General features: G+C 36.4%; 1 protein-coding gene across 1 annotated transcript in view; it reads left to right on the plus strand.

Moving 5' to 3' along the window:
- Positions 1-20,179, plus strand: part of COG5 (component of oligomeric golgi complex 5) — a 375,408-nt gene that overhangs the window by 142,515 nt on the left and 212,714 nt on the right. Inside the window, exon 7 of the mRNA XM_017889562.1 lies at positions 10,562-10,692. Within this exon, the coding sequence (XP_017745051.1) occupies positions 10,562-10,692 (131 nt within the window). The remainder of the gene's footprint in view (positions 1-10,561; positions 10,693-20,179) is intronic.

Here is a 20,179-nt window from a genome sequence, read left to right on the forward strand (position 1 = left end):
TTCAGTGATAATGAAAACATCTGGGCCTGTAGATTTCTTATTCAGAACGTTTTAAACTACAAATTCAGTTCCCTTAATGTTATAGATCGATTCAGATAATCTTGTATTAGCTCTGGTCGTTTTGCTAAGTTGTTCAACTATTCATCGTTTTCCACTGTGATACGCCTATGAGGTCCATAGTGATATCCTCTTTTTAATTCCTGTTACTGATACACTTGATTCTTCATCACATCCCTGCCTGATTAAGAAATTCAGACTAAAGTCTGGCTTTTACAAAAGCAAATATCAAAATATAAAATTGTGGTTTATAGAGGATTATCTGGAAGACTTATGAACAGTAATCTGGAGAGGAAAGATGCCTTTTTTTGGTCCATTCAACAAATTTTGTATCTTTGAAATTAAATTGTATTGCAAAGATTAAGACTTATCACAACAACCACATTTGAACTGTTTCTGAAGCATCAATCTTCTTGACTACAATCATTATCAGATATTCTACAAAGAACATAGCTACTAGAGAATACTGAGATAAATAACAAATTTAAATTAAGACAAAACAAAACAAACAACCATCAAATAACACCGAACAACATGAATGTTGTATGGTTATAAGGGTTATAATATTGACAGAAGTAATTTATCCAATCAAAAATGAGATTTGGGCTTTCCACATACTGAATAATGTTCCAGAAGTCAAAGAGAATAATGTTCCAGAAGTCACTTAAATCTAAGGTAGTCCAGTTTTTAAAAAATTGCTTTAAAGATATATCCACACACAGACACATGAACATACACAGAGTCATGGCTTTTTTTTTTTTTTTAAAGTTTCATTAAAGAAACCTTAGAGAACACAGAAGTTAGAGAAGAAAAGGTCATCAAAAACTCCAAGGACAACTACATATACATTTGATTTTCAGTTCATTATTCTAGATGCAAATAGTGTTTTATTTTTATTTATTTGTATTTTTAGTTTTATTTCACTTTGTCTGAAATGGAGTCTTGCTCTGGTCACCCCAGGCTGAAGTACAGTGGCACAATCTCAGCTCACTGCAACCTCTGCTCCAGAGTTCAAGCGATTCTGCTGCCTCAGCCTCCTGAGTAGCTTGGATTACAGGTGCATGCCACCATGTCTGGCTAATTTTTATAGTTTTAGTAGTAGAGACAGGGTTTCACCATGTTGGCCTCAAGAAATAATATGTAAACAAATAACTTAAAATCAACAAACTGGGAAAATAGCAAATATGATAGGCAAACAGTGAATATTATTATATAATTAGTAGTTTGTTTTCCTCCTTTTCCTCTTTGTTGGTGTTACTAGGAGATTACAAATTTTATTATGTTTTCAAAGAGTCAACTTTTGGTTTGATTTTTCTCTCTTTTCCTGTTTTCAATTTCATTGATTTCTTCTTCTTTATTCTGTTCTAACTTTGGATTTATTTTACCTTTTTTTGTAGTTTTTTGAGACAGGAGTTTGTGTTATTGATTTGAGACCTTTTTCTAATAACAAATTTTTTTCTTCTAAAAACAGACTTAATATTATTAAATTCCTTCTGAACTGCTGCGTTGGTTGCATCTTACAGATTTTGATTTTGTATTTTCATTTTCACTCAATTCAAAATTAAAATTTCTCAGAGATCCTTTGTGATCCCTTGATTGTTTAAAAATGTACTAATTTTCAAGATTTAGAAAATTTCCTAATTTGATTCCATTATGATCAAAGAACAATTTTTTTTTTTTTTTTGTTTTGAGACGGAGTTTCCTTCTGTCTCCTAGTCTGGAGTACAGTGGCACAATCTCAGCTCACTGCAACCTTCCCATCCCCCGCCCTCTGGTTCAAGCGATTCTCCTGCTTCCGCTTCACCCGCCACTACGTGTGGCTTATTTTTTGTATTTTTGTAGAGATGGGGTTTCACCACGTTGGCCAGTCTGGTCTTGAACTCCTGACCTCAAGTGATTGGCCTACCTTGGCCTCCCAAAGTGCTGGGATTACAGGCATGAGCCACTGTGCCTGGCCAAAGAACATACTTTGTATTATTTCAGTTCTTTTACATTTATAAAGTTTACTTTGTGACCCAGAACATGGTCTGTATTGGATAATGTTCTATGTGTAGTTGAACAGAATTTGTATTCTGTTTTTGCTTGGTGGAGTGCTCTGTAGATGTCAATTAGACCCTTAGTTTATGGTGGTGGTCATTGTTTATATATCCCTGCTGATTTTACGTAAACTGGGACATCTAAGGAGAGATATTGACAGTTATTTCTAGCTAGGTACTGATTGGAAGGTAGGCATTAAATAAAGGACCTGAAATGTCTTTCTGTTGACGATGCGGGGATGAGGTTTCATTTAAATTCATGTTTCTAAGCTATAATATCATATCAAAAGTACCACAGTTAGAAAGTCAGGAAAAAAGGAAAAATGGTGCCCAGAGGAACAGATAGACGATGTATTTTCTTTCCATTGGCTCTGAGCAATTTTTTGTGGTAGCAAAAACAGACACAGAGTGATGCTTAGGAAAGGAAAACTAATTCTCATTTTTTATAGTAAGATATTTTCCTTCCCCCTTTTGTGAGAGACACAGAAAAGAAGTAAGACTTTTGATTCTAAATTTCCATGAAACTTTGAAGAGCAAGAAAGATGAACATGCCCTGAGAAGTGCTTTAGACTTGAAATATAAAGATTCAGCTAAAGGGGTTTACTTAAGCCTGAGGCTACTGTGTGCATAGTTTATGTGATGGTATCAATTAATACTAGTCAGAAAAATACAAAGTTTAGGCTGGGCGCGGTGGCTCACGCCTGTAATCCCAGCATTTTGGGATGCCGAGACAGGCGGATCACGAGGTCAGGAGATCGAGACCATCCTGACTAACATAGTGAAACCCCATCTCTACTAAAAATACAAAAAAATTAGGCAGGTGTGGTTGCACACACCTGTAGTCCCAGCTACTTGGGAGGCTGAGGCAGAAGAATCGCTTGAACCCGGAAGGCGGAGGTTGCAGTGAGCCAAGATCACGCCATTGCACTCCAGCCTGAGCGATAGAGCAAGACTCCGTCTCAAAAAAAAACAAACAAATTTTAACCTGTGTTTGTTTTCAGTAATACCTGAACTCCTTAAGACGATCTCTACATGTTCTTCTGGGTCCTCTTTCTCCGTATCCCCATCAAAAGAATAATATCCTATTATGAAAATAATAACTAATAATAACTTACATGTTGTTTATGGTTTACAAAACATGCTTCATGCATATTGTCTTACTTGATCCGCATAACCCTACTTGTTTAGCAACATAGGTTTTTTAATCTTCACTGTTTGAGTCTCAGAAAAGTTTAGTGATTTTTCTCAGGTGATAGAATTGAACATAATTAAAGCACAGGTGTTCTCATTTCTAGTTCTGTATCTTTCTATCATGTAATACTTGGTCTCTGAAAAGATGTACCTGTTTTCTGTAAAATTTTTGTAAGAAATAACTCTTAATTAAAATGCATTTTTACATATTTTGAAGATGTTTCAGTGAATATTTACTATTTCATTTTATGGAAAGATTAATTTCAAAGATTATTAAAAAGGTTTAATAGGTTTTCAAATACAGACTTATGGTTATCCTGTTATATGAACTTGTTATTTAATAGCCTTTGGTTATCTTCCCATTTAAAACTATAAACTCTTGGTCAGGCACAGTGGCTCATACCTGTAATCCCAGCACTTTGGGAGTCCGAGGCGGACGGATCACGTGAGGTCAGGAGTTCGAGACTAGCCATGGTCAACAACGTGAAACCCCGTCTCTACAAAAAATACAAAAATTACCTGGCCATGGTGGTAGATGCCTGTAATCCCAGCTCCTTGGGACGCTGAGACAGGAGAATCGCTTGAACCTGGGAGGTGGAGGTTGCAGTGAGCTGTGAGTGCGCCTTTGCACTCCGACAAGAGGGAAACTCCATCTCAAAAAAATAAATAAATAAATAAATTTTTTATGTGTTTTTGATGATATGCCTTTCTCTATTTCATTTGATACACATACTTCCTCCATTCTCTTTTTCTTTTGATTTTATTTTTACTATTAGAAAAAAAAAATCGGTGGTAAAATATTTTTTGTAATTTGTTCATTTTTTAAAGGTTAAGAAATTATTTTAGTTGGAATAAGCATTATATTCGTTAAATTTTTTTCAATTATTGGTTTTATATATTGTGAGAAGCTTTTATTTATAATTTTCTGTTCGTCTAATTTAGGCTATCATGTATTAAAATCTTACACATTTTAAGCCCACATTATTATGTTCTCTGTTCTTTATAAGCCATTTGCGTTTTGTGCAAATACGACTTTAAAATTTTGTCTTATGATTTTATTTTATTGTGTTTTCAATTATATTACACGTTATTAGCAATACTCTGCAATTATATGTGAAAATTGTCTTTAAAATATTTTCTTCAAAGACATGTTTTATCATAAGATTTAAGATATCTACTTAAATATGATTAAAGTATTCCAAATATAGGCAGGCAGATCACCTGAGTTCAGGAGTTCAAGACCACCCTGGCCAACATGGTGAAACCCTGTCTCTACTAAAAATACAACAATTAGCTGGACATGGTGGCATGCATCTGTAATCCCAGCTACTCAGGAGGCTGAGGCAGCAGAATCGCTTGAACCCTGGAGGCGGAGGTTGCGGTGAGCAGAGATTGTGCCACTGTACTCCAGCTTGGAGTGACCAGAGCAAGACTCCATTTCAGACAAAACAAAACAAAACAAAGCAAAACTAAATATACAAATATAAAAATAAAACACTATTTGCATCTAGAATAATGAACTGAAAATCAAATGTATATGTAGTTGTCCTTGGAATTTTGGATGACTTTTTCTCTAACTTCTGTGTTCTCTAAGGTTTCTTTTATGAAACTTAAAAAAAAAGCCATGACTCTGTGTATGTTTATGTGTCTGTGTGTGGATGTATCTTTAAAGCAATTTTTAAAAAACTGGACTACTTTAGATTTAAGTGACTTCTGGAACATTATTCAGTATGTGGAAAGCCCAAATCTCATTTTTGATTGGATAAATTACTTCTGTATTATAACCCTACAACATTCACGTTGTTTGGTGTTATTTAATGGTTGTTTGTTTTGTTTTGTCTTAATTTAAATTTGTTATTTATCTCAGTATTCTCTAGTAGCTATGTTCTTTGTAGAATATCTGATAATGATTGTAGCCAAGAAGATTGATGCTTCAGAAACAGTTCAAATGTGGTTGTTGTGATAAGTCTTAATCTTTGCAATACAATTTAATTTCAAAGATACAAAATTTGTTGAACGGATCAGAAAAAAGCTTCTTTCTAGATTACTGTTCATAAGTCTTCTAGATAACCCTCTATAAACCACAATTTTATATTTTGATATTTGCTTTTGTAAAAGCCAGACTTTAGTCTGAATTTCTTAATCAGTCAGGGATGTGATGAAGAATCAAGTATGTGGAGCTTTTTAGATAATTTTATGATTGTGTTCTGAGAATGACCTCAAATAATATGTAAACAAATAACTTAAAAATCAACAAACTGGGAAAATACTCATAGCAAATATAGGCAAACAGGGAATATTATCATATAATTAATACAAAGTTTTTTAAGACAAAAGGGATCAAAATTATATAGAAATTCTCAAGAGGAAATATAGTTAGTAAACAGTATTCAGCTTCATAACTTAAAAAATCAGATTAGACTATCAATAAGAACATATTTCTTATAGAAGCATATATAATATTCAAAAACAGTGGTAATATCCAGTGCTATCTGTGGTTCAATTATACCCATAGATTATTGGAAAAAGCATATAAAGTAGTATAGCCATTTTGAAAAGTAGTTTGATAATTTGTATCAAGAAGCTAAAGTGTTACTTTGATCCAGTAATTGTCTTTGATTCTCTCCCAAGAAAATAATTCTGGATATTGAAAATCTTTATAAGGATGTTTAAAGTAGTCATTTGTGATAACAAATATTCCATCTTAAATTGAAGGTTAAGTAAATTTTGGTCATTAGTTTGATGAAATATTGGGAGCTGTCAAAATTGATATTTTATAAGGACTGTTTTAGGGTAGGTAAATGTATGTAACATTAAGTTAATAAAGGAGACATTGTAAATAAGTATAACTACGAATAATAAGAGCAAAACAATTCATGGGTAAAATTTTAAAAGGATGGATTTAAAAAGAATATGGTAGACATTTACTTTTAAGCTCAATCAAGGTTTTAAGTATTTTAGAAACATCTGAAGGTTGCTTCTGAGACATATATTTGTATGGTGCTCTTTATAAAGTTGGTGTGTAGGAGGGAGCCACTTTTGTTGGTGACTGTAGCCAGCTGCCCAGACCCTGTACATCAGTTTTTCCTTTCTCTGCACTTTCTCACATAAATATCCAGGAGGAGGATATATGCTATTGTTCTGTTACTTGAGAATTTGGAGATTCATGAATTTGTGAGATACTGCTGTGCAAATTCCAGTGCTCCACTGGCCAGTGATTGCCTCTGTGTTATGGGGTTATATAATTTCCCCTCTTTCTAACATTTCTCTGACTTCTAAAATGTCTTTAATGAAGATGGTATTATCTTAAAAGCTTTTATGCAGTTACCAGTTAATAATCTTTGCATTAAACTCTTCTCCCTGAGGTAATATATTCTGCTCTTTCTATAATGTCCCATCTTCTGTTAATCCCATCCAGACATTATATATTTTAACTGACTTGTCTTACTTTATTATCCATGTCTATTTGACGTGGTCAGTCTATTTTGATGGGGGAACATATGAAATACACTTACAGTAAATGTTGTGAAGTCCTTGTCTAAAAGTGTTATACTCTGTGCCATTGGTTCATACTTAGTATTTAATGGGAAAATATACAAATGCAAAACACATTTTAACATATAGAAGTTATAATACTGCCCATTAAATTTAAGAATTAGTGTATTAAAGTAACATAGTATCTGCTACTTTTGCTAATTTTTCCAAATGTTGTTAATGTTTCTGTGTATCCCAAATAATATATTGTTTAGTCTTATATTTCTCAGTATGAATTACCTGTTGCTGTGCGTGTTTTCTAGAACTTGTTCTTGTTCCTTAACATCGTGTTATTGAGATTCATTGTTATTGATATTTATACCATATGTATATACCTGTCATTTGTTTACTTTTACTCCTCTATAGTAGTACTTTGGATGAATATATTACACATTTTTTTTCTTTTTTTGATGGTTATTTGGGTTTTCAGCTTTGTTTTTAAAAGTGCTACTATGAACATTCTTGTACATGTCTTCTGATACACATGTATAAAAACATCTCTGTGGTATGTGCCTAGGAATGGAATATTTTGGTCATGGGGGATACATATATGAAACCTTATCAGATAGTCCCATATTGTTTTCCAAACTGGGTTTTACTAACTTACAATGTTGCTATTTATATATACACACATATATACATACGTGTGTGTATATGTATACATATACATATATACATTTGTGCACATGTACATATATCCCTATGTATCCCTATATCCCTATATATAACAACATGTGTTACTGTTGCAATGAACACAGTAATGAATGCCTTCCTGCTCAAATATATTCACCTTTTTCTTCTTTTTAAAAATTATTATTTATTCCCAGAAGCAGAATCATTGATTTAGAGGATGTGATTTTTTTTTTTAGTAGGCTAGCCACCTTATTTTAATTTTGGTATTATTTTCTTAACTTCTGTTTACTTTTAAAATTTAGTTTTATTTATTATGAAAGTTGTACATGTGTAATATGCTCAAATAGCTCTATAAGGTTTTTTAAAAATGGCAATGCTCTGACTGCTCTCTTCCTGGCCTCATTTACTCTTTCTCAGAGGCAAACTTTTCAGTCTTTTTCAACTAATTATTTTAGTATTTGCCTCCATATCTGTAAATAATCTGCTTATATTTATACTTTTTAATTTTTAACTTCTTTGACTCCCCATTATGGAGCATGAAGATTTACCCTCCTCATTTCTTTCAACTTCCAGCACCAACCCAATTTCATACATGCTTTCCTCATTCATCTGGTTTCTTCTAAATAAATAATTTAGTGCTAACATTATTGTGAAATATAAGTGCATAGCTGAATTCTTAGCAAACTATAGTTGTACTTCTTTTTGTTTTCTTTTAAACAAAGGAGGAGACTAGTAAAAGAAGGGACAGTGGGATAGGCGCGGTGGCTCACGCCTGTAATCCCAGCACTTTGGGAGGCCGAGGCGGGTGGATCACGAGGTCAGGAGATCAAGACCATCCTGGCCAACATGGTGAAACCCCATCTCTAGTAAAATACAAAAAATTAGCCAGGCACGGTGGCGCGCACTTGTATTCCCAGCTACCCGGGAGGCTGAGGCAGGGGAATCACTTTGAACCCAGGGGGCAGAGGTTGCAGTTTGCTGAGATTGTGCCACTGTATTCCAGCCTGGCAACAGAACAAGACTGAGTCTCAAAAAAAAAAAAAAAAGAAAGAAAAGAAAAGAAGGGACAGTGAGGATTTTGGAATCAGTAAAGACATTTTCTGTTGCAAAATAGGAGAACATGTTAGTCCGTGTGAAGCCAGAGGTTCATGAATGGAAGGACAACTATAATAAACTGGAATATACCAAAATGTTTATTCTGATAGCCATGTGTACTATTGACTAGAATATTGAAAGCCTAGTGAAATGACTGATGTGCTTGAACTCCCTTTAATCTAGTAGATTAAAATTTTCTCATGTTAAGTACACCAAGAGATGATTAATATCATGTCTTTTCCACTAAAAGCACTAGTCTCATAGTTTTCTCCTAAGGAGATGATAAATACTTAAATAGATCAATTTCATTTCCTGCTACATTGTTGTGGTATATGAAGGGATCCAACAGGTATTTGTATTAAGTGGCTAGGAAGTTAATTTTGGCCGTGCACTCCACATTTATTAAGGTTTAATTGTCATGATGTGAGTAATGCTGCCATATTTCAAAGTTTGGCATTATATATATATTTTAAAATTTACATATTTTTAAAAGTTAAACTAGTTATTTAATACTTTCTTTGTTCTAACCTGGGCAAATTTTATGAAGAGTTATATCTGTTATGATTTTACATTTTACCCTTTCAGTGAGCAAATTGGAAGAATATTGGGGGAATACTCACTCTTTGAATATAAGCTCTTTTCTTTCAAGGCTCTTCGGATTGGCCTGGGATTATCTACTGAAAAGACTGTGTCAGAAAGACCAGGATTTAAATTCTGCTTTACCAGTTATTAGCCAAGTGAATTTGTTCAGATTGCTTAAATTCTTCGGGTTTTAGTATCTCCATCTAGGTATGATGATATTTCTAGCAAGCTTGTTTAGAAAATTACAAGTAACAGAGGCATTAAAGTAATATATACCTTGTATCTAGCTTAATGTATTATACATGCTACATTTTTAAAAATGCTAGTCATTGTTATTAGAATCATCATCATCATTTTGTTCTTGGCTCCAGTCTTTAGATGTGCTTGACAAAGAGCAGACGTATAAAAACTTGTACCACTGATAGTGATTGTATGCATCAGATAAATGGGAGAGGAAAATTTAGTATCATAATCCCTCTGTTCTTCTGTGGTGAGGGGCAGACACTGGGGGTTGTTACAACATTTCTCTTCTTTTTTTTTTTTTTTTCTCTGTTGCTACATGTCTCTTACTGAAAAGCAGGTTTGTGGAATAGTTAGTAACTAAAATGATATAGACTTTTCTCCCTCCGAGCTGTTAGAGCCCTTTGCACTGCAAATCTGGCATGTTGTTTGGTTACTTCTTAAGGTGAGTGATTGTAAATGTGGTTTGGATAACTGGGGAGGTGGGAGCTGGTGGTGGTTATACAGTGTGATGAAGGCCTCTTTTTTGCTTTTAAAAATACTGGGGCCAAGCTACTCAAGAGGTCAAGATGGGAGGATCACTTGAGGCCGGGAGTTTGAGACCAGCCTGAACAACATAGTGAGACCCTGTGTCTTAAAAAAAAAAAGAAAATAGTTGGACGTGATGCCGGGTACTGGTAGTACCAGCTACTTGGGAGGCTAAGGTGGGAGGACTGCTAGAGCCCAGGAGCTTGAGACTATAGTGAAATATAATCACACGTGTGGCAGTCCACTACACTCCAGCCTGGGCAGTGTATTGAGACTCCTTCATCTCTTAAAAACAACAACAGCAGCAGCAAAAAAAACTGTAGTTGCATCTTGAGAATTTTCTGAAAATATGAGAATATTTATTTACTTTAAAATACTAAATTTGACACTTTTAAATGTGATCTCTTGACATTTCCTTAAACTTGTAATAATCATCGTTTCAATTCTTGTCTTACCAAATCTGTCTTATTTGGAGCATTTAACTCCAGCATAAATTACTTATTAAATAGAAAATATTTGGGAAACTGTATTTTTTAAAATATGGATTTTGAAAGGCAACCCTGTTTAATAGCCTTTTTTTTTTTTGAGAAGTTATATGTATTTTAATACCTTGATATTTATTCAGTATTGAAATATTTGAATGTGTGTGTTTTTGTTTTAAACAGATTATCTTTCTCAAGGAATAGATCTTTCTGGAGTAGAAGTGATAGAAAATGACCTACTTTTTATTGCAAGAGCCCGACTTGAAGTGGAAAATCAAGCTAAGCGCCTACTAGAGCAGGGTTTGGAGACTCAGGTAATAAAATAAGACTTTTAAATGTGAAAATGTGTCATAATAGAGGTGAACATTTTGACTTTGAGTTCAAAAAAGTAATGTATGTCTTCATTTTATCACTGAGAAAGTATGTCTACAATTTAAATCAGAGAATAGGTCATAGTTAAGGGAAATTTTAATATATGTTCAGTATATTTAATTTAAAAATAGACCTAATGTTTCTAATGTATAATGTATATAACATGAAATGTATTTTTTATGATGTGCATATATAGATAGATAGATAGCTGACGATGCCTGCTTTATCTAAAGCGTGGTTCCTCATTTAAGCCTTTCAACAACCCAGTAAGATTGGTATTATTGTTAATTTATTTTACAGTTGAAGGAACAGAACTTAAATAAGTTGTTGAAAATCACATAGCTAGTAAATTAGTTTGGATTCAAATTTTAATCACTCTAGTCCCAGAACTTTTCAATCTTAATCATTATGCCATAATTTAAAAAATTTTTGACTTGACATTTCTCCTAAGGTATCATTTTCCTGTTGCTTAATTTTCTGAATTAGAAGAAATTCAAAGGTATTGATGTATTAGATTCAACAACTTAGAATTAGATCTTAAATCTACCCTTGTATTATACCCAGGTATTTTCTCCATTCGTATTGGGCTCCAAAATAATTATTAATACTTAGAGTTTTTTCATATCTTCTAAACCAGGAATTTCATTTTGTGCGTTTCTATTGGGGAGAAATAATGTTATTAATGTGCTGTTCTTTAAGTAGCCTCTAAATCAGGAAGGTACTTGACTTCTGATTCCTAAATAGTTGTAATTTTAAAAATATAACTGAATCAGGTAGTTATTCTTTTAAAATTGAATATCATATGCAAAATGAAAAGTGGACAAATCATAAACTTTCATATAGAATGAATACCACAGTGTGAACATACCCGTGAAATCAAAACCCAGGTCAGAAATGGGACATTACCAGTACTCCTAGAATTTCTTTGCCCTCTCTCACAATTTTTGCTCTCTTCTGTCTTCCCCAAAGATAATTATTATTCTAACTTCTAACATTAGAGATTACTTTTAGTTGTTTGGTCAATTATGTTTTAACTCTAGGTCTCCGTATAAGGATGGAACTCTTACACTGTTAAAAAAAAAATAGAGTATTTCTCTACATTAAATAAGAGAAGATATCTTGTTTTAGATCCTCAAAAGAGAAGGAAAAGATAACTCTATTAATCAAACATTTTGCCCTGAATTTCAAAAGAAGAAAGGGCAGTTGCCTTCCTAAAGAAGTGGCCTCTGGGTTTGACTTTGTAGTCCTCCATCCTATATGAATTATGCCTTTTTTTTGGGATTTTATACAGGGGATTTATTTTCTATAACATATTGTCATCTTCCTCATATGGTTGCTTTTATCTCCTAATCCTTTTGTGTCTGCCATCTCTAGGACTTCAGCAGTACTGTTTTCTCTCCATTCTAAATCCCATCATCGTGGATGTTACCAATACCTATGGAGATGGTTATTCTCATACATTGGGCTCACAGTAGTTTGACATCTGCTAGCCCAAACTTGAGTCTAGTGCCCTTCCCTTCCATCCTATTTCAGTATCTTTCCCTCCTTATTAACGTTGAATATTGTCATTAGCATTTGGTCTAAGTCTCCAGTGTCTCTTCCTTTGACTGTAGATTCCTATTTTTTCTGCCCTCCCACTCCCTTGTTCCCATTATAACTCATAATTCTTTTATTAACCTAAAACATCAATCTCTTGGCCGGGCACAGTGGCTCACATCTGTAATCCCAGCACTTTGGGAGGCCGAGGCAGGCAGATCACCTAAGGTTGGGAGTTCGAGACCAGCCTAACCAACATGGAGAAACCCCATCTCTACTAAAAATACAAAATTAGCCAGGCGTTGTGGTGCACTCCTGTAATCCCAGCTACTCGGGAGGCTGAGGCAGGAAAATTGCTTAAATCTGGGAGCCAGAGGTTGTGGGGAGCCGAGATCTTGCCATTGCCCTCCAGCCTGCGCAACAAGAGCAAAACTCCATCTCAAAAACAAAACAAAACAAAACCATCAGTCCGTTAAGTCATCTATAGCATAAATGCCTTTACTACTCGATGGTTTTCTACTCTGTCAACCTCGTATCTGTCCCCTTCTCTGACTCTACTTATTTTTTTATATTAAATTGATCAAAGATGTGTCTCTTCAACTATTCACCTAACTAATGATTCTCAAACTTCACCATGCATCAGAATTGATGGGAGGACTGGTTAAACACAGACAGCTGAGCCCAATACCCAGAATTTCTGATTCAGTAGATCTGGTACCAAGAACCACTGCTCTCGATGATACCCTCAAATTCTCTCACCCTTGCCTTTCTACTACTCCTGCACAGCAAAATGCCATCTGTGGACCATGCAACATTTATCCCTATTTTACTTCTATGCCTAGGCTTGTCATTGCTCTTAAAAAACAAAAACAAAACAAAACAAAACAGACAACTGTAAGATTGATGTAACCAAAATTTATGATTCTGCGATGCAGCTGGGTTTCAATTACTTTTTTTTGTAGGTTATTACATCTTTATTGTTTTAATTTTTTATTATACTTTAAGGTTCTTTAGGGAAATACATGCTGGACAAACTTGCCAAGGTTTGTTACATATTGTATTACATGTGCCATGTTGCGGTGTTGCTGCGGCCATTAAAACTGGGTCATTTACAATTAAGGTATATCTCCTAATGCCTATCCCTTTCCCACTCCCCAACCCCGACGACAGGCCCCCCCAGTTGTGTGATGTTTCCCCTCCTGTGTCCAAAGTGTTGCTTCATTGCTTCAATTCCCACCTAATAAGTGAGCAAACATTGTGCGTGTTTGGTTTTTCTGCATTCTTGCCCGATAGTTTGCTGAGAATTGATGATTTTCCAGCTGGCAATCCATGTTCCCTACAAAGGGACATGAACTCATCCTTTTTTGATTGGAACTTGCATAGTATTCCATGCGTGTATATTTGGTGCCACATTTTTCTTAATTCCAGCTCTGTCATTAATGCGACATTTGGGTTGGCTTCCAATCTTTGCCTTATTGTTCAATAGCTGCCGTAATAAAAAAACATACGTGTTGCATTTGTCCTTTTATAGCCAGCAATGACTTAATAATCCTTTTGCGTTTATATAATCCAGCTGTGGGATGGCGCCGCAAAATGCGCTATTTCTAGTTCTTAGAATTCCTTGAGGAATCACCAACCCCACTGTCTTCCAACCAATGGGTTGGAAAACTAGTTTGTAGTCCCACCAACAGTGCTTAAAAAGTTGTTTCCTGTTTTCTTCCACATCCTTCTCCAGCACCATATTGTTTCCTGACTTTTTAACATGATCACCATTTCTAAAAACTTGGTGTTGAGAAATGGCCATCTTCATGGCGTTTTGATTTGCCATTTCTTTCCTGGATGGCGAGTGCCATGGCATTTTTTCATGTCTGTTGGCTGCCCATTAGATGTTCTTCTTTTGAGAAGTGTCTTGTTCATATTCTTTGGCCCCCACTTTTTTGATGGGGTTGTTTTTGTTTTTCTTGTAATTTGTTTGAGCTTCTTTTGTAGATTCTGGATATAAGCCCTTGTTCAAGATAGTAGATTGCCCAAAAATTTTTCTCATTCTGTAGGTTGCCTGCTTCACTCTGATTGGTAGTTCTTTGCTTGTGCCAAGAATCTCTTTAGTTTAATTTGAGAAATCCCATTTTGTTCAATTTTCGGCCTTTTATGGCCATTGCTTTTGATGTTTTAGACAAATGAGAGTCCTTTGGCCTATGTTCTATGTCCTGAATGGTATTATGCCTAGCCGTTTTTCTTCTAGGGTTTTATTGGTTTTAGTCTAACATTTTAAGTCTCTAATCCATCTTTGAAAATTAATTCTTTCATATAAGCGTGTAGGAAGGATTCAGTTTCAAGCCTTTCTAAACATAATGGCCTAGCCAGTTTTTCCAGTACCATTTATTAAAAAATAGGGAAATCCTTTCCCCATTTCTTGTTTTTGTTCCAGGGTTGTCAAAGATTCAGATGGTTGTAGATGTGTTGGTGTTATTTCTGCAGGCCCTCTGTTTGTTCCATTGGTCTATAATGTCTGTTTTGGCTAACAGTACCATGCCTGTTTTGGTTACTGTTAACCTGTTAGCTATAGTTTGAAAAGTCAGGTAGTGGATGCCCTCCCAAGCTTTGCTCTTTTTGACTTAGGATTGTCTTGTCATATGCCGCGGGCCCTTTACTCTCTCTTTTTTTGGTTCCATATGAACCTTCTAAAGTTAGTTTTTTCCAAATTCTGTGAAAAGAAAAGTCATGAGCTTGAATGGGCGAATGGCATTGAATGGGTAAAATTACCTTTGGGACAGTATGGCCATTTTCATGATATCTGATTCTTCCTATCCATTTGAAAACATCTGGTATATTCTTCCCATTTTGCTTTTTGCTGCTCCCTTCTTAATTTTCATTGCAGCAGTGGCTTTGTTAAAAGGTTCTCCTTCAAGAAGGTCCTTTACATCCCTTGTAAGTTGCGATTCCTAGGCTATTTTTTTATTCTCTTTTGAAGCCAATGTGAATGCGCCGAATTCAACTTCATTGATTTGGACCTTCTTGTTTGTCTGTTTACTGGTGTATAAGAATTGCTTGTTTGATTTTTGCACATTGATTTTTTTGTATTCCTGAGGACTTTTGCTGAAGTTGCTTAATCAGCTTAAGGTAATTTGGGCCTGAGACGGAACAATAGTCCCAATTCAATGTTCATCTGCAAACAGGGACAATTTGAACTTCCATCTCTTCCTAATTGAATAACCCTTTATTTTCTTTCTTCTTGCCTGATTGCCCCCTCGCCAGGAACTTCCAACACTATGTTGAATTAAGGAGTGGTGAGGAGAGCGGCATCCTGGTTGTCCAAGTTTTCAAAAGCGGAATGCTTCCAGTTTTGCCATTTTAAGTATGATATTGGCTGTGCGGTATTGTTGTAATAGCTCTTATTATTTTTGAGATAGGTTTTCATCAATTTACTGAATTTTATTGAGAGTTTTTTAAGCATGAAAGGGCTGTTGATTTTGTCAGAGGCCTTTTCTGCAAATCTAATTTGAGAGTTAATTTCATGTGGTTTTTTGCTCTTTGGTTTCTGTTTAATATGGCTGGATTAACATTTTATTTGATTTGGTATGTTTTGAACGTGTTGCATTTTGAAGGGATGAAGCCCACTTTGCATCATGGTGAAATTAAGCTTTTTGATGCTGCCGCTGGATTTCCGCTTTTGCCCAGCTATTTTATTGAGGATTTTTAACAATCGGATGTTCATCAGGGCATATTGGCTTCTAAGAATTTCTCTTTTTTTTTGTTTCTTCTTTCCCAGGCTTTGGTATCAGGATGCAAAGCTTGCGCCTTCATAAAGCTGAGCTTAAGGGAGGGATTTCCCTTCTTTTTTTCTGTTGATTGGAAATAGTTTTCAGAAAAGGAATGGTACCCAAGCTCCCCTTGTACTCTGGTGGAAATTTAGCTGTGATCCCTGGGTTTTTCCTGCGAACTGTTTTGCGTTTGCGTAGGATATTAATTAATTGCCCTCAATTTTCAGAGGCCTTGTTATTGTTGTTCAGGGACTCAAACTTCTTTTCCTAATTTTAAGTCTTAGCGCAGAGGTGTATATGCTCCAGGAAATTTATCCATTTCTTCTAGCGTTTTCTTAAGCTTTAATTTGAGCTAGAACTTGTTATAAAGTATTTCTTCTGATGGCTAGTTGTATTTCTGTTGGGGTCGGTGGCTGATATCCCCTTTATCGTTTTTTTATTGCAATCTATTTGATTCTGTCCTCTCTTTTCTTCTTCTTTATTAGTTTTGCTAGCAAGCCTTTTAAATTTTGCTTGAATCTTTTTCAAAAAAAAAATTCACGCCTCTTGGATTCATTGATTTTCTCGAAAAGGGTTTTTTGTGTCTCTATCTCCTTCATTCTTTTCGCTTCTTGATTCTTAGTTATTTCTTTCTTCTGCTGCTTTTGAAATTATGTTTTACTGTTGCCTTTCCTCTAGTTCTTTTAATTGTTGGTGCTTAGGTGTCAATTTTAGGAATTTTCCTGCCTTTCTCTTGTGGGGCATTTAGTTTGCTATTAAAAAAATTTCCCTGTACACACTGCTTTAAAAAATGTGTCCCAGAGATTCTAGTATGCTTTGTTATTCTTTCTCGTGGTTTCAAAAAGGAAAACACCTTTATTTCTGCCTTCAAATTTTCGTTTATTTGTACCCAGTAGTCATTTCAGCCGAAGCAGGTTGTTCAAGTTTCCAGTTAAAGTTGCAGCAGTTTTGATTGAGTTTTCTTAATTCCTTGAGTTCTAAGTTTGATTGCACTTTTGTTGGTCTGAGAGTCATTTGTTATAATTTCTGTTTCTTTTACATTTGTGGAGGAAGTTGCTCTACTTTCCAAAAAAACTATGTGGTCCAAATTTTGGCAAATTAAAGTTGCGATGTGGCTTGCTGAGCAAGAAAATTATTATTCTGCTTTGATTGGGGTGGAATGTTCTGTAGATGTCTATTTAGCGTCTTGCGCTGGTTTGCAGAAGCTGATTTTAATTCTCTGGATAATCCTTGCTTAAACTTTCTGTTTTGTTGATCTGTCTGATGTTGACAAGTTGGGCGTGTTAAAGCTCTCCCATTATTATTGCTGTTAGGAGTCTAAAGTCTCTTTTGTTAAGTCTCTAAAGGAACTTTGCTTATTAATCTGGCGTGCCCTCCTGCTATCGGCGGGCATATATATTTAGGATAGTTGAGCCTTTCTTCTTGTTGAATTGGTCCCTTTTACATTATGTAATGCCTTCTTGTCCTTCCTTTTGATCCTTTGGTTGGTTTAAAGTCCTGCTTTTATCAGCAGACTAGGGATTGGCAACCCCTTTTCCTTTTTTTTGTTTTCCATTTGGGCTTGGTAGATCTTCCTCCATCCCTTTATTTTGAGGCCTATGCTGCTGTCTCTGCACATGAGATGGATCTCCTGAATACAGCACACTGGCATAGGGTCTTGGACTCTTTATCCAATTGGCCAGTTCTGCTGCTTTAACTGGAGCATTTAGGCCCATTTACATTTAAGCGTTTAATACTGTTATGCTGTTAAATTTGATCCTGTCGATTATGATGTTAGCCTGTTATTTTGCCTCCGGTTAGTGATGCAGCTTTCTTCCTACTTCAATGGCTCTTTACATTTTGGCCTGTTTTTGCAAGTGGCTGGTACCAGTTGTTCCTTCCATGTTTTTTTTTTTCTTTAGTGGCTTCTTTTGGAAGACTCTTGTAGGCAGGTTGTTTGCGTGGACAAAATTTCTCTCAGCATTTGCTTCTTTGTAAGGATTTACTTCTTCTTCACTTATGAAACTTAGTTTGAACTTGATTATCTTGATTATGAAATTCTGAGCTTTGAAAATTTCTTTTCTTTAAGGATGCTTGAATAATGGTCCCCACTGTCTTCTGGCTTGTAGAGTTTCTGCCAAGAGATCTGCCCCCTGCCTTAGTCTGGGATGCGGGGCCTCCGTTTGTGGGTAACCCAACCTTTCGTCTCTGGCTACCCCTAACATTTTTCCTTCATTTCACACTTTGCGTATTCTGACAATTATACATCTTGGGAGTGCTCTTCTCGAGGATATCTTTGTGGGTGGTGTCTGTCTATTTCCTGAATCCTGATGGTTGCCGCCTGCCCTTGCCTAGGTTGCGGGAATTCTCCTGGAATAATATCCTGAAGAGGTTGTTTTCCAAACTTCATTCCATTCTCCCTGCTCACTTTCAAGTATACCAATCAGACGTAGATTTGTCTTTTCACATAATCCCGTTATTTCTTGCGAGCTTTGGTTCATTTCTTTTTTCTCTAAACTTCTCTTCTCACTTCATTTCATTCATTGATCTTTCAATCACTTTAGATACCCTTTCATTCCAGCTTGATCAAATCAGTTACTGAAGCTTGTGCATTTGCTCAGCGCTATTCTGTCTGCCATGTTTCAGGCACTATCAGGTCATTTAAGGAGCTTCTCTCATTGGTTATTTTAGTTTAGCCATACATCTAATCTTTTTTCAAGGTTTTTAGCGTCTTTGCCAATGGGTTTCAAAACTTCCTCCTTTTTTACGATTTGAGAAGTTTGTATCATCTGATGCCTTCTTCTCACAATTCATCAAAGATCATTCTCCGTCCAGCTTTGTTCATTGCCTGGCGAGCGAACTGCGTTCCTTTGGGAGGGGGAGAGGCCACTCTGATTTTTAGAATTTTCAGCTTTTCTGCTCTGTTTTTTTCCCCATCTTTGTGGTTTTATCTACCTTTGGTCTTGACGATGGTGACGTTACAGGGGATGGGGTTTTGGGTGTGGGATGTCCTTTCTGGCTTGTTAAATTTCCTTCTAACAGGACCCTCAACTTGCATGGTTTGTTGAGTTTTGGGCTCAAGGTCCACTCTAGACCCTGTCTGCCCTGGGTATCAGCAGCCAGGTCTTGCCAGATAGTGAATATTGCCAGAACAGCAAACTGTTGCTGGGGCCCTTGATCATTCCTCTGCGAAGCTTGGTCTCGAGGCGGACATTCCCAGCTGTGCTGAGGTGTCAGTCTGCCCCTACTTGGGGGTGCCTCCCACTTAGGCCACTCGGGGGTCAGGAACCCACTTGAGGCAGTCTGTCTGTTCTCAGATCTCAAACTGCATGCTGGGAGAACCACTAGTCTCTTCAAAGCTGTCAGACAGGGACATTTACATCTGCAGAGGTTTCTGCTGCTTTTTGTTTAGCTATGCCCCGTCCCTAGAGGTGGAGTCTACAGTGGCAGGCAGGCCTCCTTGAGCTGTGGTGGGCTCCACCCAGTTCGAGCTTCCTGGCTGCTTTGTTTACCTACGCAAGCCTCAGCAATGGCGGGTGCCCCTCCACCAGCCTCACTGCCGCCTTGCAGTTAGATCTCAGACTGCTGTGCTAGCAATGAGGGAGGCCCCGTGGGTGTGGGACCCTCTGAGCCAGTCTCGGGATATAATCTCCTGGTGTGCTGTTTGCTAAGACCTTTGGAAAAGTGCAGTATTAATGTGGGGGTGACCCGATTTTCCAGGTGCTGTGTGTCAGGATTTCCCTTGGCTAGGAAAGGGAATTCCCTTACCCCTTGCACTTCCCGGGTGAGGTGATGTCTCGCCCTGCTTCGCCTCTCACTCGGTGGACTGCACCCACTGTCCTGCACCCACTTTCCGACATGCCCCAGTGAGATGAACCCAGTACCTCAGTTTGAAATGCAGAAATCACCTGTCTTCTGTGGCGCTCACACTGGGAGCTGTAGCCTGGAGCTGTTCCTATTCGGCCATCTTGGAACCCCCCACCGTGCCTGGCCTCAATTACTTTTTTATTATGTCCAGTTCCCTCTTCCATTTCACAGATGGTTGTTTCAGATTTTTTTAATTCACTGTAAACCTCCAGTGTGTTCTGTCTCATTGTCATGAGATGATCTTGTCACACTCCTTACAAAGAAAATCAAGATCACAGGGCATGCA

This window comes from Rhinopithecus bieti, unplaced genomic scaffold (genome assembly GCF_001698545.2).
Source record: "Rhinopithecus bieti isolate Rb0 unplaced genomic scaffold, ASM169854v2 scaffold_18688, whole genome shotgun sequence".
NCBI lineage: Eukaryota > Metazoa > Chordata > Mammalia > Primates > Cercopithecidae > Rhinopithecus > Rhinopithecus bieti.